The following is a 17,599-nucleotide window of genomic DNA, read 5'->3' as shown; positions in this document are numbered from 1 at the left end:
ATGTTTGAGATATGTCTAAGATAAAAATATTATTTATTTATTATTTTAAATAAAATGATAAATCTTATGAAATATTTTATTTTAAAAATAGTTATAGAAATTTTATATAACCATTGCTCAACATAATAATAGGCAATTCTCATTTACAATCTTATCGGTGTTCTCTATTCCTTCTATTTCAATTTAAATGAAGCTTTAAGATTAAATTTTCTTTTTCAAGATAATTGAATTTTTTTATTCTCTATGTAAAAATTCAATGAAGTTTGACATTTACAACTAATTATATGTTACACTATTTTTATTAGTTAGATTAATTTTATTTAATAATATATTTAATTAACATTAAATATCACTTAAAATAAAACAGAAGAATTATCAAATAAATATTTTTAAATTTATTTTGTAACTAAATATTACAGTTTTGTACAAAATGGAATGATTGAATTAAGAACATTTTTGTTATTAATATTAGGGCTAGGCAAATAAACAGAATATTCGAACCGAACCCGATCCGATAAAAATGAATCCGAACCGATCTGAACCCAACATAAATACCGAATGGATCTTGTTTTATGGTATTTCGGGTTATGGGTATTATCCGAACCAAACCCGAAATTAAATGAATATCTGATAGAACTCGAAACATTCAAAATGCCAAAAAAGAACTTGTACTAAACATGATTTCAGTTCCTGATATGTAGCCAAAATACACTAAGATATTATTAAACATCTACAATAACTATCTACTACATGAAGTTTGATGGTTGAAAGTGGCAGTTGAGGCTTGAAATTTTCAGATTTTGGTTTTATTTTCATTGAATAATTTTTTTCATGTCATGAGAACCTAATTTTTCGTTTTATGATTTCATTTATTGGTTTTATTTCTATCAATAATAACGTCTACCTTTCGTTTGACTTTGAATGATCATGTTTGATGTTTTTTTCTAATTTTTGAATCGATTTTACTTATGTTTTGGTTACAAAATAGGTACAAATCAAGTACTTTAAACCCGAAGAACCGATTTTACTTATGTTTTGGTTACAAAATAGGTAAAAATCAAGTACTTTAAAACCGATGAACCAGTTGGAACCTAAAACCCGAAAGTACACCGGGTTGTACCGGTTCTTTGAAGATTTACTAACCCCGATCCAAACCCGATAAAACCCGAACCGGTCCCAAACCGGTCCCGAACCGAATTTTTATATAATCCGAATGGGGCTGATTTTAATAAACCCGAAAAACCGAGATCCGATTGGACAAAACCGAAACCCGATTAGGACCCCGAATGCCCAGACCTAATTAATATGGTGATTACTTTTTAAGAGATTTTTTTGGGTTAAAATATACATATATTAAATTATATAATAAATTTTAACTTTAAAATTATTATAGTTATACAGAATTACTAATTTAAAAACAAAATATTAATGAATTTAACTTTATACAAAATTATAAATTTGTTACTAATTAGAAAAGAGAAAAAAAGAAAAAAAAGATTATAAAATAAGATTAGTTCTAGTATGAAAAGAAATATTTTAGAGAATATACTTATATGAAGCTATCAAACAGTTAACTACGAATATTAAAAAATCTTAATATTAACCTTTATATATATCCTTTTTTTTTTTGTAACACAACCTTTATATATATCCACAAAGAAAAATAACACATCCTTGCTCCATCCTCATATTTAGCAAACCTGTTTTTCCTTTTAAATCATTCCAGAATCTTCTTTTCTAAACAAACAATCTCGGATACTGTTGTACTCGTATCCAAACAAGTCCCAAAACCAAAACCCCATATAGTCTCCTCTCCTTCAAGGAAAGATCAAACAAACAAACCCTAAACTCTCAGATTCAAGTTCAACCCAACCATGGCCGACGAAGCTAAAGCCAAAGGCAACGCCGCTTTCTCCTCCGGCGACTTCGCCTCCGCCGTCACCCACTTCACCGACGCGATCAACCTCGCTCCAACCAACCACGTCCTCTTCTCCAACCGCTCCGCCGCCCACGCCTCCCTCCACCACTACGAGGAAGCTCTCTCCGACGCCAAGAAGACCGTCGAGCTCAAACCGGACTGGGCCAAGGGCTACAGCCGCCTCGGCGCCGCTCACCTGGGTCTGAACCACCACGAGGAGGCCGTGGAGGCCTACTCCAAGGGGCTCGAGATCGATCCGAGCAACGAGGCGTTGAAGTCGGGCTTAGCTGACGCGTCGAGGTCACGCGCCGCTCCTCCGCCGAATCCGTTCGGGGATGCGTTCAAGGGGCCCGAGATGTGGGCCAAGCTGACGGCGGATCCGTCGACGAGGGGGTTCTTGAAGCAGCCTGATTTCGTCAACATGATGCAGGAGATCCAGAGGAACCCGAGCAGTCTTAATCTCTACTTGAAGGACCAGAGGGTGATGCAGTCTCTTGGGGTTTTGTTGAATGTTCAGTTCAGGACTCAGACTGGTGATGAAGCTGAGGGGGCTCAGGAGGAGGATGAGATGGTTGTGAATGAGCCTGTGGTTGAGAAGAAGCGTGAGCCGGAGCCTGAGCCTGAGCCGGAGGTTGCGGAGGAGAAGGAGAAGAAGGAGAGGAGGGAGAAGGCTTTGAAGGAGAAAGAGATGGGGAACGCTGCGTATAAGAAGAAGGACTTTGAAACTGCTATCAAGCATTACTCCACGGCTATGGAGATTGATGATGAAGATATCTCTTTTATCACTAACCGTGCTGCTGTTCATCTCGAGATGGGAAAGGTATAGTCTTTATGTACATAGTCTAAATGTGAATGTGTTTTGATTGAGTATGATGAGTGCGTCAAGGTATTGTTTTTATGTATACTATAGTGATTTACTCGGTACGTTATTGATTGACTTGAGTCTGAATATGAATGTGTTTGGTTCTCTATGATAAGTGCATTGTTTTAATGTATACTATAGTGGCTTGCTTGATCAAGTTTGATTCAGTATGATAAGTGCATCAAGGTATAGTGATTTGCTTAGGACAAGGTTGAGTCTAAATATGAATGTGTTTGATTCAGTATGATAAGTGCATCAAGAGATAGTTTTTATGTACATTGATATCTTTTATATCACTAATGTGAAAGGTATAGTTTTTTTGTATGTGTATTAGTGTATTATGATTTGCTTAGGATAAGGTTGAATCTAAATGTGATTATGTTTGATTCAGTATGATGAATGCATCAAGGTATAGTTTTTATGTACATATATGTGATTTACTTGGTACGTTGTTGAGTCTAAATGTGGAATGTGTTTGATTCAGTATGATGAGTGCATCAAGGACTGTGATAAGGCTGTTGAAAGGGGTAGAGAGCTTAGGTCAGATTACAAGATGGTAGCTAAAGCTTTGACCAGGAAAGGAACAGCTCTGGGGAAGATGGCTAAAGTCTCAAAAGACTATGAACCTGTGATTGAGACTTACCAGAAAGCACTTACGGAGCACCGTAACCCAGACACGTTGAAGAGGCTGAATGAGGCAGAGAGAGCTAAGAAAGAGTTGGAGCAGCAAGAGTATTTTGATCCAGCTATTGGTGATGAGGAGCGTGAGAAAGGTAAATTGCTTTTGCAGTTATATATTTGGTTATGTGAAGAAAGTTGAACTAACATTCTCCTGTGTTTGTTATACAGGTAATCAGTTCTTCAAGGAGCAGAAGTATCCTGATGCTGTGAGACACTACACTGAAGCGATCAAAAGGAATCCAAAAGACCCGAGAGTAAGGCTGATTCATCACCATAGGTGCTTTGGTGCTGTGTATATTTGATTGTTTGAATTAACTTGTTTGCATTTTTTGAACTTGACATAGGCATACAGCAACCGAGCTGCATGTTACACAAAACTGGGGGCAATGCCCGAAGGATTGAAGGATGCGGAGAAGTGCATTGAGCTCGATCCAACATTCTCAAAGGGATACAGCAGAAAAGGTGCAGTCCAATTCTTCATGAAGGAGTATGACAATGCAATGGAAACATACCAGGAGGGTCTCAAACATGATCCTAACAATCAGGAGCTCCTAGACGGTGTTAGAAGGTATATATAGCATATGTGTAAAAATTCAGAGAGAATTATTCACTCTGTTATCTTAGTAGCCTATGTAACGTGTTGTAAACCACTTTCTGCAGATGTGTGCAACAGATCAACAAGGCAAACCGTGGTGACCTTACTCCAGAGGAGTTGAAAGAAAGACAGGTTAGATTCTAACTAACAGTTACGAAACTTGTTCCATAGAGAGAATTCTCACAGTTCCTGCTCATTCTTTTTTCCAGGCTAAGGGAATGCAAGACCCTGAGATCCAGAACATTCTCACAGATCCCGTAATGAGACAGGTAACTTAAAGCTTCTCTAGATTTCTTCTCAAGATTTGGTGGTGCTATCCATGTTGAAGTCTCACAACTTTTTTTGTTTCTTTGAATAGGTTCTGTCTGATCTCCAGGAGAATCCAGCAGCAGCACAAAAACACATGCAGAACCCGATGATCATGAACAAAATCCAAAAGCTAATCAGCTCAGGAATCGTCCAGATGAAATAAACTTAAACGCAGTGTTTTTACTTTTTGTAACTCAAATCCAAAATCGATTGTTCCCATTTTTCTGTTATAACTTTCGTCTTTTCCTATATCGATTGTGACGTGAACCTTGTCGTGATTAAATCTTGTTCTCTTTGTCTCAGTTGAATGCATCGAACTTGAATCATTCAAAGTGTTATCTACATTCCCATACTTATCTTGACATCAAAAAAAAAAAAGAGTTTTAAATATATTTGTTCTCTTCATCAAAACCAAACAAAACCAAAACTATAGAAATGATTAAACATTATCAAGATAGCACATTTGTATGTCTTCAGTGTAGTTTCTGAACATGAAAACATAATCTGTCTGACTTAAGCAGCAACTTCTTGATCCTTGGAGGAAAGCTGGTTCTGAATATGCTGAGGAACAACATCAAACTTAGCCAATTGCATTGTGTAAGAAGCACGACCTTTTGTCATCCCTCTCAATGTACTCACATACTGAAACATCTCTGCTAATGGAACCAGAGAATCTACCACCTGCAATATTACAATAACAACAATGCATCAGATTCATAAAAAAAAACAAGTTTCGGTTTTTTAATCATTCAGTTTCACAATTTTTTATACCTTGAGGCCACCGGGTTTGTCTCCAAAGCTGTTGATCTGACCTCTTCTAGAGTTAAGATCACCAATGACATCACCAAGATGTTCTTCAGGCGTAACAACTTCAACTCTCATGATAGGTTCAAGCATCCTCGGACCTGCTTTCCTCATCCCTTCACGGAAAGCTCCTCTCGCAGCAAGCTGGAAAGCTAACACGCTCGAGTCCACATCATGGTAAGATCCATCAACTAAACAAGCACGGACATCAACCACCGGAAAACCCGCAAGCACACCTGATCCCATACACTCCTCAAGCCCTTTCATGACACCTGGAATATACTCTCTTGGCACAGCTCCTCCTTTGATCTCACTCTTGAACTCGTATCCTGATCCCGCTTCCAACGGCTCGAACCGGACTGTAATATCAGCAAACTGTCCTTGTCCACCTGATTGCTTCTTGTGCGTGTACTTCACTTCAGCTACTTTGGAGATACTCTCACGGTAGTTCACTTGCGGCGCTCCAACGTTAGCCTCGACCTTGAACTCTCTTTTAAGCCTGTCGACGATGATCTCAAGATGAAGCTCTCCCATTCCTTCAATGACGGTTTGGTTCATCTCCTCATCGCGCGAAAAATGGAAAGAGGGATCTTCTTGAGCGAGCTTGATCAGTCCCGTAGCCATTTTATCAATATCCGCTTTCGTTTTGGGCTCGATCGCCACCTTGATGACGGGATCAGGGAAGTCCATACGTTCAAGGACAACAGGGCTTTCCGGATCACTCAATGTTTCACCAGTGATTGTATCTTTGAGACCAGCGAGAGCCACAATGTCACCCGTTAAAGCCACTTTAACATCTTCTCTGCTGTTCGCGTGCATCTCCAAGAGTCTCCCGATTCTCTCCTTTTTCCCTTTGTTAGCGTTCAGCACGTAAGAGCCAGCTGTGAGTTTCCCTGAGTAGACTCTCACAAACGTAAGAGAACCAACGAAAGGATCACTCATGATCTTGAACGCTAACCCAGCGAACGGCTCCTCATCATCTGGCTTCCGGACAATGGTAACTTCCGGATTCTCAGGATCTGTTCCGTTCATCGGCGGAACTTCAACTGGAGAAGGAAGATAGTCAACCACAGCATCGAGCAACGGCTGCACACCTTTGTTCTTAAAGGCTGAGCCACAGAGAATAGGCACAAACTTCCCTGTGATGGTTCCTTTCCTCACCAATCTCTTCACCGTGGCCTCGTCAGGCTCAACTCCTTCTAAATAATTCTCCATGACCTCATCATCCAAATCAACAATCAGCTCCATCATCGCCGCCCTATACTCTTGAGCCAACTCTTCAAGATCGGCTGGAATATCCTCGTAATTAAACTTGGCACCAAGCTCTTCTCCTGACCAAACTATAGCCTTCATCCTCACGAGATCAACCACGCCTTTAAACGAATCTTCAGCACCAATAGGTATCTGAAGCACCAAGGGCTTAGCACCGAGATTAGTCACAATCATGTCCCTAGTCCTGAAAAAGTTAGCTCCAAGACGGTCCATCTTGTTCACAAAGCAGATCCTAGGCACACCGTATTTATCAGCTTGTCTCCACACAGTCTCGGACTGAGGCTCAACGCCAGCAACACTGTCGAACAAGCATATAGCACCGTCGAGAACTCTCAGAGCACGTTCGACTTCAAGAGTGAAATCCACGTGTCCGGGAGTATCGATGATGTTGATCCTGTGCTTGTCCCAGAACGTGGTGGTTGCAGCTGAAGTGATGGTGATTCCTCTCTCTTGCTCTTGCTCCATCCAATCCATTGTAGCTGTTCCTTCGTGGACTTCGCCGATCTTGTAGTTTCTGCCTGTGTAGTAGAGAATCCTCTCCGTTGTCGTGGTCTTTCCAGCGTCTATGTGAGCCATGATGCCAATGTTTCTGTAGTCTTTAAGCGGCACGGCGCGCTTCCCCTCTCCTAAGAAACATAATAAAGCATCAAACTAAAGCAACTAAACACTTCTCAGAGGCATTTTAACGAACACTTAGAAGGCATACATGCAATTTCAAGCTTTTACGAAGAAAATGGAAATGGGTAAGCGAAAGATTAAAGCTTTCGAAGAGAGAGCATAGAGAATAGACCTTCGGCGGCGGCGAAGACAGAGAATTGTTTCTTTCGGTGTACTAGCTTTGAAGAGCCAAGCCCAATACGAGCTTTACCGAGAAGATGAGAAAGAGAAGCGCGAGGAGGAAGACCGAGAAAGGTAGAACGATGATGAGACAGAGGAGTGAGAACAGGGCGTCTCTGTGACCCATTGAGATTACAAACCAACGAGCTAGAACTCGAGATTCTCAGAGCATCCGCCGCCATTGTTATCGCTTTGGGTACTCGTCAAACTCTCGCTTCTTCTTCTTCTCTCTTGCTATCAATATGGTGGTCACTCACTCTTTGGGATAACGTATTGTTCGTGTGGCTTGGGTAGGGGATAACGAAGCCTTTTGGGCTATGCGTTGCGTGGGTCGCTCCGGAACCGTTAGATAAAAAATAACTATATTTTATTTTTATATGGTTCTAAAAATTTATGAAGGGTTTTATTGGTTGAAATGGATAAGGAGATACGTCACCTTGTAATCTTTTTTTTTTTGAGCAATGAACATAATTAGCATACATTTAGTGGGCAACGGCGAGAGGACTTTCTCCAACTTCTCACTAAAAAAAGAAGCTTCTACATCACTGGTGTTTGTTGGTGGCCGGTGGCCTTCGCCGCCGGTTACCATCTTTTTTTGTTTTATATGTATATATTCGATCTGTTTGATCGATCTTTTATTCCGGTTGCGGATGTTCTTTTCGCTAGGCGATTTTGAAGTGCTTATGATCATCAACAGCCAGAGCCAATTTTCATTCAATTCCTTTCTCTGGTCTTACTTAGTTGATCCTTAATAAAGTTCCGATCTTTTGATCGGTAGTCGTTTAGGGGTCTTCTCTCAATGGAAACCTAACATCCCGACTGTTTTTCATTTGGTTCTCCTCTTCCCGTCGGTTATCCTCTATCTTCATCTATAAGGAAATCAATCTTTGCTTTATATCATCAAGCAAAGTTTTCCAGAGGAGATAAAGATTGAGTTTTGCAAGTTGTCTCGTGATTTGCTTCAGTTTTAGATGAGTTGAAACTTGTTATTAGCAAGTGTTTCAACAAGAACTGTGGGTAAATCAGTTCAAGCTGCTTGGTAAGTATCACATCCGGCGATAAGAATGAAGATCCGGTGAAGACAGAGGCGTCACAGAGAGAAGTATCCAACAAGTGAAGATCTTTCAATCCAGCCACGAAGCTTGAGCAAGCTGTGTGAATTTTGCTGGAGGAGTGGCGTGCCAATTACCCGACTGTAGCAGCGGCGCGTGCGATGGCGCGTATCCAAACTTGATATGAAAGCGTGTGATGACGCGTGAGTTGAAGAATTTCTGCATGATGGACGCGCGTCCTGCGGACGTGTCTTTCTCGAAGATGCTGGCAAAGTCAATAAATTAGGCTTTACCATGTAGGTTTATTTAAATTTCGAGATTGTAACTTATGGGTAATGAACCTTATTGTATCTTCACTTGTACAAAAGCCCATTAGGGCATTATCAATATAAGTTTGTTGACAAAAAAAAAAAGAACATAATTAGCATACAGTGTTCAGAAAGACAAATGTGTTAAAGAAAACAAGAACATAGTTAGCATACAGAATAAAGTATTAGAAATATAAATATAATATAAAAAATTACATGTTTTTACGAATGTATTATTTTAAAAAAATTATTTTCAATTTTCTTGGAAACTAGAAATATCATATCGATTTAACTTCTACTTTTAGATTATATTTGGAGTTGCACTAGACATAAATAAGAAGACAGACATGACGGCCATCATAAAAATTTGTAAATTTTTTATGGATGAGAAATTGCTATGTTGGTCTATGTGAAAAATTGATTTCTCTTTGGTGCGAAATTATTAGTTCCATATATATGAATCCATGTTTACGGCTTATTTAAAAACCGAAAAAAAATTATTTGTAGCTTTCACTACATTTTTTAGATTAGTCTTGGTCGTTTCATAGACACAGAATATCTTATCTTAAGCAAAAAAATTAGTTTCTTTAATATTGGTATATATACCATCATTTGATGTCCATAGTTTGCAGAGTTTAATGAGTCTGTGTAAGTTACTGACTAAAAAAATGTTATACATGCATGCATATAGTATTGTATTTAGAATATACAAAATTGTAACTTTTGAATATACTAAATAAATCATATGAAAATATAGTTTTGGATACTAAAATATTCAAATTGGATTTGAAATAGTTCACTCGGATCACTTTTATCAAATCTGCATTTTTTTAATAGAGAAATTTTGAATTTTTATCTATATATAAAAAAGTTTCAAATTGTTTTGATTCGAGTACTTTGGATATTATGCCCCGGGAAAGCTATCAAAATATTACGGTATATTGATAAAAGTATGGGATTCGTTTAGCTTGTTCATTAAACCCAAAATAATCTGACATTTTTTTATTTTTCACCACTTTTATTTTATTACTAGGTGTTATACATGCATATACGGACAAAATATTTTTACGAATACTTATTAATTGTGTTTTATTAATTCAAAAACTCACATATCTATTTTAAAAAATCTTTTTATAAAAATCTTTTTAATTGATTAATATTTAACTATAAATGATTTTATATCTTAATTTTATAATAGAAAAGTGTTATTTTTGATAACAACACAATATATAGAAAAATTGTATTCTTTTAAAAAATATCTTTTATTATATTAATTTTTAATCAGTTATCTAATATAACATGTAAACCTAATATTATTAATACAAAATTATTTTTAATTATATAATAAATTATATATTTAATTCAGTAACGGTATATACGATATTAACCACTTTAACTTCTAACGCGAGAGCTCGAATGCGAAAAATCACTTTGCACATAATAGTATAGATTACAATAGAAGTACCATTAAAAATAACATTTAGGTCATGTGTTTTTACATAAATGTTATTGAAGTTATATTTTTTATATAATATTTATTAATGGTATTTTAGGATTTTTACATTAGGTGTACCAAACAAAATCATTTTTTCTTTTTCCTATATTTGGTCATGCAATTTTGACTTATTTAACATATCATTTTATTAGCTTTAATATCTAAAGTACATATTATGAGCATCTAACACCTTGTATCTAAACTATTAAAACAGAAATACAAATTGGAATTGACCATGATTTTTCTTAAATATTTACAATGTAATGCCACCGATAATTTTGTACATTTTTCCTAATTATTAGTAAATAATAAGCCCATTAATGTTTGGTTACCCACTAATAGCATCTGTATTTTTTTATACCATAAAATGGATTCCATCTTTCATTGCACCACAATCCTAATCTCTGCGTAAAATCGTTTATCTATATTAGTAAACCAAAAGTTTTAAATTAAGTGTCAACATCTAACTAAATTAACATTAAAATGTCATTAGAAAAAACTTTTGTATATGTAACATGAATTATATACAATTTAAAAAACATTTGGTTTAAGTTTGTATTAGTTGTAACTTAATTCAATTTAACAAAAAAATAAATGATTTAATATATTTCATATGGATTTAGTTGGACACAGAATTAAAACAAGAATTAACAAATTTCCTATAGATGTGGTATATTCAAAACTATTAAGAAATCAACTATGTATTCCTAAAATAACTGAATATCTTATTAACTTAACATAACAAACCCCTAAATTAAGCTATCACATTAATAATGATAATATATATACTTCCAAAAACACTTTACTATATTATGCATTGTAAATCTTTATCATATTCTTAAACTTTAAAATACTATCGAATCTAATTAATTAATTAGATTGTCTATCGAATTCGCTATAAAATTGTTTTGTTCAAAAATACATTAAACAAATATTTAATAGTGGAAACCAAAATATATATATACTAGGTGATTTTCCCGTGCTCATGCACGGGTATAACTATTTTAAAGTAAATATATTATAATAATTGATTGCTACTTATTTTTAATTTTAAATTAATTTATAATTTATATGCATAATTTATATTAATAATATTATGTTACTTTAATTATACATATGATTTTATATATGTGATATCTAATCGATTTTGTTGTTTTCCAGTCGATTTAGTTATCATTTGGATAAATTGGATTGTATCTATGAATTCAATTGTAATATTTTTATTCCATATATTAAAATTTTGGTTAATTTCTTATTTGCATTTAAGTGGTTGTTGTCTTAGATAAGTGAATATTTTTTATGAAGATTATGTATAACTTAAGATATATTGTGCTTAGAATGAAATAAAATAAACTAAACTAATGTATCTGATTCCAAATTACATTAACTAATATAACAAAACGATAATATTCTGAAGTCTCATGCATATATATAAATTTTAAAAAAGAACTAAATTATAACAATTGGTTAATAATCTATTTTCATTTTTAATATGCTTTGAGTTGTCCTATGATTTATATTTATAAAATAAATTACTATTCTTATAAAATATTCTTATAAAATTATATATATTCTTATCGTAGTTAAATCTATGATTTTAGATATAAGTTGGATTAGTCGAATCACTCATGTTGTGAGTATATTGAGTTACATATATTTTTTCAAATTCAAAATGAAGTATAATTATTTTTTATTATAATTAAGTCAAATGTGCATGTATTTTCATAATATTTATCAAATTATATGTTGATGTTTGTAAAAAAAATATTAGAAAATAAAACGATGATCAATAGGCATGCGTAAGTAGCTCATACATTTTTGAAAGCTCATGAGCACAAATCAATATTTACAATAATTAAAATATTTTATAAATTCTAAATAACTTTATGCCAAGCTACTGAAGACATATTTTACTAGCTCAGCGATCATTCATGTACCCCGGACGGAAAATCAAAAGGCGGATAGTCTAGCACGATGTGTCAGAAAACAATCGTCTTTCGTCGTTCACATGGATGCGGAGTTACCGGTTTGGTTCACAGAGTCTATATGAGTCTGTTTGTTGATGACAAAAATAAAATAAAATAATAACTTTATGCCTTTAATTTATTGAATGGAGACTAAAATTTATTTTAAATAATCTTAAAAATGAGAATTAAGATTTGTTTTGGTATTTTGTTTATGGTCCTATTAAGTTACAAAAATAAAAACATAAAATTTAAAAGAAAATTTAATATTAAGAAAAAATAACTTTAATAATTATAAAATATAATATATCTACCTTATTAAACTATTTTGTAACTATTTCATGAAACGATATTTATTTTCAAAATTATTTTTAGTTTTTTTTAATATCTCTTAAAATAAGCAGTAAGAAAATTGTGATTCTATTTAAAAATAATATTATATAAGTAAAATATAATTTATCGATATTTTTTGCTGTATTTGAAAGATATTATAGTTAACTAAATATATGAAAAATAAATAAAACATTTGAATATTACTAATTATAAACTATTTTTAGACAATTAAACATATATTAGTTTATGTTACTTAATTATTTTATGTAATAGTCTAAGAAAATATATAGATATATAAAAATATTTTTATTTTTTTGATTTGTTTTTTGTATTGTTTTAAATTATATTTTAAAAGAAATATTAATATCAAGATTATTTGTGTAAATTTTTTTATTGAAATCACATTATATAGAAATTTATAATTTTCATCTAAGAAAATATAGATATAAGGAAAGTATTTTATTACTTCAAAATTATATTTTATGTTATTTGAAATATTTTTTAAATGTAATAATACTATTTTGTGAACTTTCCTTTTTTATGAAATCATATTATATATACATATATTTTCGTTTTTCAATTATTTTTTTAACTTTATAAAAATTCCTTTTTTATTATATGTGTAATTTTTTCGGAAATTTGTTAAAAGGAAACTAAAAATAATAATAATAATCTTATTTTAAATGTAAATTAATTCATTAAGGGTATCAGTGTAATCAACCATCGTGAGAGTTAACGTGAGAGCGACACATAGGAAACTGACTTCTCAAATAATATTATAGAGATATATATATTCAATCATATTAAAAAGATATATAAATGTTAAATTAAACACATGTGCTAGGCCTGAGACTTCGGATATTCGGATCAGGTTCGAGTAAGATCCATTCAAGTCCCGGTCTTTCGGATAAATGAATTCTCTACCCAATAGGTACTTGATAGATGTTGGTTCGGGTTTTGGATCGGATACCACCGGTTCCGGGTACCCATTTATTATGTAAGTCATATATATATATACTAAATAAAATAATTTATGAGTAAATTGAAGTGGTTCAGTGATTACATGCTCTACTTTTAGTGTGGCCAACCGGGGTTCGAGTCCCTAAAATGTCAATTTTATAACAAAAAAAATAATATTGAAATATTATATATATTTACAATATATAAGAATTCATATAAGTTGAAGTGGTCTGGTGGTAACATAGCCACTTTTCTATCTATTTAATACGGGTTCAAGTTGTGTTGATAACACTTTTTCTAATATTCTCGGTTTTAGGATATCTATTTCGGTTTAAATGGGTACCCGATCGGGTTTCGAGTAATAACCGGAACCGACCCAATATCCACGGGTATTAGAAGTAATGACCCATCGGGTAATAAGTAGGGGTGGGCAAAGAAACCAAACCGAACTGAATCGAACCGAAACCAATTCGAACCAAACCAAAGTCCATTTCAAATCATTTGGTTGAAGATTTTCCCAATCCGAACAGTTCGGTTTGGTTTAAAACCGAACCGATAAACCAAAGTGTTTTATAATTATTTAAATTAAAAATATTAGAGATAACAAGATATTAAATTCCTAAGATTAAGCCCACTTAATTTCCTTTTTTTCAATAGCGTATATTTTTAAACCCTAAAAGCTAAAACTAAAACCTAAACCAAGTCTAATTAAAAACAGACTTATTGGTGAACCTCTAAGTTCACCAACCAATAGGATTGTGTTATTTCATATTCGATATATTTTATAAAAAGAAACAAAATATTATCAAGTTATATTATGTTTTTAAAATAAAAAGGTAAAAAGAAATAAATTAAAAATAGTAGTAATTACAAAAAAACAAAATTTAAACAGCAAAAACACTAAACCCTAAATCCTAATCCATAAACTCTAATTCTAAAATCCTAAACCGTTGGGTAAACCCTAAACTAATCCTTTTTTGCTAAGACCCGCATAAAAATATGCTACTGGTGTGAGTAAAGCTAAAGCAACCGTCGTAAACCCTTGAAATATCGTAAACAAATCAAAAATACTAAACACTAAAACACTCAAGGATTTAGGGTTTAGGGTTTTTGATTTAGAGTTTATGACTTATCCAAGATTTAGAGTTTACCCAAGGGTTTAGGGTTTATAATTTAGGGTTTAAGGATTAGGATTTAGTATTTTGCTGACGACATTAAAAATATCTTTTTTTTTAATTCTTTTTTCTGTAACTACTAACTTTTTTACATTTTTATTTTTAAAACATAATATAACTTGATAATATTTTGTTTCCTTTTCTAAAAGAGTCAAATTTGAAACAATAAAATTCTATTGGTTGGTGAATCTAAAGGTTCATCCTAGGGGAGTGAATCCAAGAATAACTCTTAAAAACAAACTTCTTCACAGCGTCTCTTTTCTGCGTCTCCTACTCTTCTTCCTGCATATTTTTCCTTTTGGTGGTGTCAATTCTAATAACTTCAGGTGAGATTTTTAATATCAGGTTCTAAGAATTTGTTACATATATTTATACAACAGAAAAGTGAAAACATCAAATTATTCTTTTAGCTTACTAACGATTTTTCACATGTTTGTAGATGGATAAAGGAAAAACGATCAACAAGAAAAGAAAAGAGTCTGATTCTCCGACATAGTCTCCAAAGTCTAAAAGAAAACTGCCTACAAAATCACTTGCGTGGAATGTTTTTACTAGGCTTGAAGATGATGACTCGAGGTATCCTGCAACTACTGTGGTAAAAACATATTCATGCAATCCTGCTACAAGTGGAACTAATAACTTGAATGCACACAAAAATAAACTAAGAGAAATCCGATTAAACCGAATCAAAATACAAACCGAATCGAATACAAACTAAACCGAATATAAACCGAACCGAAAATAAACCGAACCGAATATAACCGAACCAAAACCGATCCAAACCAAACTAACTATGGTTTACTTCAGTTGTAAAAATTCTAGAATCAAACTAACCAAACCGAACTCGAACCGAACCGATAAAATAACCTAAGTGCCCACCCCTAGTAATAAGGCCATATCCGAAACTGAACCGAACCGGTCCATTTCGGGTCGGATCCGATTCGGGTAAACGGTTCCGGTTAAAAGTCTCAGCCCTAACTTGTGTTCTAGTAGTTGATTAACGCATGTTTAACCTTAAATTTAGTCTTTAAAAATGAAAATATCTGCGCATGTACGCGTATTAAACTCTAATTTTATTATTATTCTAAAATTTTATTATTTATTCTATACCATCCCAAAACTAAACGAACGCAAAATATACAAAACTTCATTATAAAATTATTGAAATATGTATACATGAAAATGCACAATACCTATAACAAAGTACATGGTATACATATAAACATGAAACATAAGCAATGTTGCCAATAGAAGTTATAAAACAATTTTGTATATGATATATGAACATTTAAAAAGAAAAGAAAAAGAGAAAGATATATGAACATTTATGATCATTTTTCATGTGTGGACGCGTACATATTAATGACAGCAAGCGCGTTGCTAGTCAGCCGAGCAACCTTTACAACATGTCGCCGAACCAAATCTTTCACGACCGCTTTGGCTCGACCATCTTGGCCGAAACCATCCATACAAGTGTCATCATCAGTGAGAGCAGCACTAACCCATGTCTCAACATCCGACATAACCATCTCAAATTTCGAACTATCCTCGTAGTTGATCGAATCCAACTCTCTTATTGAATCTTGGAGTTCACTCACCGAGTCTCCAATCTCCTCCACACAATCAGCAACCGCACCCGCTTCGAAACGTGTTAGTCCACCTCTGCCGTGAGGAATGTTCTTGATGAACTTGGCTGCAGAATTGGCTGAGGAGAGGGTGAGATTGAGGGCTGTGACGGCGAGTCTTTGAGGGTTGGAATCGATTTTTAAGGCGTAAGGAGATAGAGAGATGTAGCAAAGGGTTTTGTAGTGTGTGAGGTTGCATGATGTTTTGATGTAATCTAAGTTCGTTTGATTTGAATATGTTGATGGAGTTGCTGAGCTTGTGATGAAGAGAAGAAGAGCAATGGAGAGGAAAATGATTTCGATTTGTGATAAGGTTTTCATCTTTTTGGTTCTGAAAGAGGAATGGGCCGAGGTGAAACTGATGTACATGAGTGTGTGTGTATATATAATATATTAATGTAATATAAATAACTTGTGAAAAGAAATTTGGTTGAGTATATTAATAACTCAATCATATCCAATAGGCAATAACTCATTCGATTGAAGCTAAGGTTTTTTTTGGGTGGGAAAGCTTATTGTCCGGTTCATATCTTTAAGGTATGCTTCTTTTGTCCGGTTCATATATATTATTAAGGGGATGATTGGTAAGTGCTGTAGCTTTATATTTTTTTGCTGTAGAATTTAATCTGTAGATTTATTTGCTGTAGCTTTCCTTGCTGTAGATTTCTAAAGCACTATTTTTTTGCTCTGGAAATAAAGCTCTCTACAGCCATATTTTGATTTTGCAGAGATTTTTTTGCTGTGAGCTTTTTAAGGAAAGCAAAGCTCGATTGGTTGAGATATATAGCTGTAGACTAAATTTTGGCTGTCCAGAGCATCTACAGCTCCAACCAATCATCCCCTAAAATTTTATTTCCTAAAAAGCGACAACTATAAAATTAGATATTTTTCTCTTTAAAACAGTAGAGTTTTTTTTTTTTTAAACAGTAGAGTGTGGAATATGGATTCCCATTTTTAAAAATTTGGAATAGTATAAAATGAAAGTTCTATGAAAACGATACATGAAAATAAACTTTATTAGTTAAAATAGTTTACATTCATGTATTTGTGTCATCATACACATCAAATACTTAGTTGTCTCATATTGCCTCTTGTTTTTCACAAGAAAATAGCATCCCTTATATATTAATTGAGGAACATTTGAAAAGATGTAACCTCAATTTTGTATTAATTAAAAGAGGCTCCAATGCATAGGTGTCACTCAATTAGGTAGTCAATTACATTCAATTAAAAAATAAGTAGGTCCACATTCGATTTTTATATGTTGTTAGATATATAAGTTGGTCAAACTATATGATATAATGATATGATATGATATTTTCTTTCCTTAAATAAAACCTACGGAATTACCATAAATGACTAATATATATATGACAATTAATGAGTTTAATAATAAAGATTTGATAACA

At 33.5% G+C, this 17,599-nt stretch overlaps 3 protein-coding genes across 3 annotated transcripts; 1 reads left to right on the top strand and 2 right to left on the bottom strand.

Annotated features, from left to right (window-relative positions):
* The first annotated feature begins 1,762 nt into the window (after nucleotides 1–1,762).
* LOC103838371 (hsp70-Hsp90 organizing protein 2) lies at nucleotides 1,763–4,691 on the top strand. Its single transcript, XM_009114806.3, has 7 exons — nucleotides 1,763–2,738; nucleotides 3,265–3,553; nucleotides 3,630–3,715; nucleotides 3,806–4,029; nucleotides 4,122–4,188; nucleotides 4,266–4,325; nucleotides 4,415–4,691. Exons 1-7 carry the CDS (start codon nucleotides 1,875–1,877, stop codon nucleotides 4,526–4,528), a joined length of 1,704 nt encoding a protein of 567 aa, XP_009113054.1. The 5' UTR covers nucleotides 1,763–1,874; the 3' UTR covers nucleotides 4,529–4,691.
* On the bottom strand, nucleotides 4,674–7,627 carry LOC103838370 (elongation factor G, chloroplastic). Its single transcript, XM_009114805.3, has 3 exons — nucleotides 7,232–7,627; nucleotides 5,137–7,067; nucleotides 4,674–5,046 (listed from the first exon to the last, which is right to left on the bottom strand). Exons 1-3 carry the CDS (start codon nucleotides 7,458–7,460, stop codon nucleotides 4,879–4,881), a joined length of 2,328 nt encoding a protein of 775 aa, XP_009113053.2. The 5' UTR covers nucleotides 7,461–7,627; the 3' UTR covers nucleotides 4,674–4,878.
* An 8,065-nt stretch (nucleotides 7,628–15,692) lies between these two features.
* On the bottom strand, nucleotides 15,693–17,040 carry LOC103838369 (pectinesterase inhibitor 10). Its single transcript, XM_009114804.3, has one exon. It carries the CDS (start codon nucleotides 16,557–16,559, stop codon nucleotides 15,897–15,899), a length of 663 nt encoding a protein of 220 aa, XP_009113052.1. The 5' UTR covers nucleotides 16,560–17,040; the 3' UTR covers nucleotides 15,693–15,896.
* Between the last annotated feature and the right edge of the window lie 559 nt (nucleotides 17,041–17,599).

This window comes from Brassica rapa, chromosome A09 (genome assembly GCF_000309985.2).
Source record: "Brassica rapa cultivar Chiifu-401-42 chromosome A09, CAAS_Brap_v3.01, whole genome shotgun sequence".
Classification (NCBI taxonomy): domain Eukaryota; kingdom Viridiplantae; phylum Streptophyta; class Magnoliopsida; order Brassicales; family Brassicaceae; genus Brassica; species Brassica rapa.
This window is presented reverse-complemented; position numbering and strand designations above follow the sequence as displayed.

What these genes read in the sequence shown, in the direction of transcription:
- LOC103838371 (XM_009114806.3), top strand. Translation starts at nt 1,875, where the DNA reads ATGGCCGACGAAGCTAAAGCCAAAGGCAACGCCGCTTTCTCCTCCGGC. An exon ending in TGATGAGGAGCGTGAGAAAG is followed by an intron (nt 3,554 to 3,629) that starts GTAAATTGCTTT and finishes TTTGTTATACAG; the next exon opens with GTAATCAGTTCTTCAAGGAG. An exon ending in GGAATCCAAAAGACCCGAGA is followed by an intron (nt 3,716 to 3,805) that starts GTAAGGCTGATT and finishes AACTTGACATAG; the next exon opens with GCATACAGCAACCGAGCTGC.
- LOC103838370 (XM_009114805.3), bottom strand. Translation starts at nt 7,460, where the DNA reads ATGGCGGCGGATGCTCTGAGAATCTCGAGTTCTAGCTCGTTGGTTTGT. An exon ending in TGTCTTCGCCGCCGCCGAAG is followed by an intron (nt 7,068 to 7,231) that starts GTCTATTCTCTA and finishes TATGTTTCTTAG; the next exon opens with GAGAGGGGAAGCGCGCCGTG. An exon ending in ACAAACCCGGTGGCCTCAAG is followed by an intron (nt 5,047 to 5,136) that starts GTATAAAAAATT and finishes GTAATATTGCAG; the next exon opens with GTGGTAGATTCTCTGGTTCC.
- LOC103838369 (XM_009114804.3), bottom strand. Translation starts at nt 16,559, where the DNA reads ATGTACATCAGTTTCACCTCGGCCCATTCCTCTTTCAGAACCAAAAAG.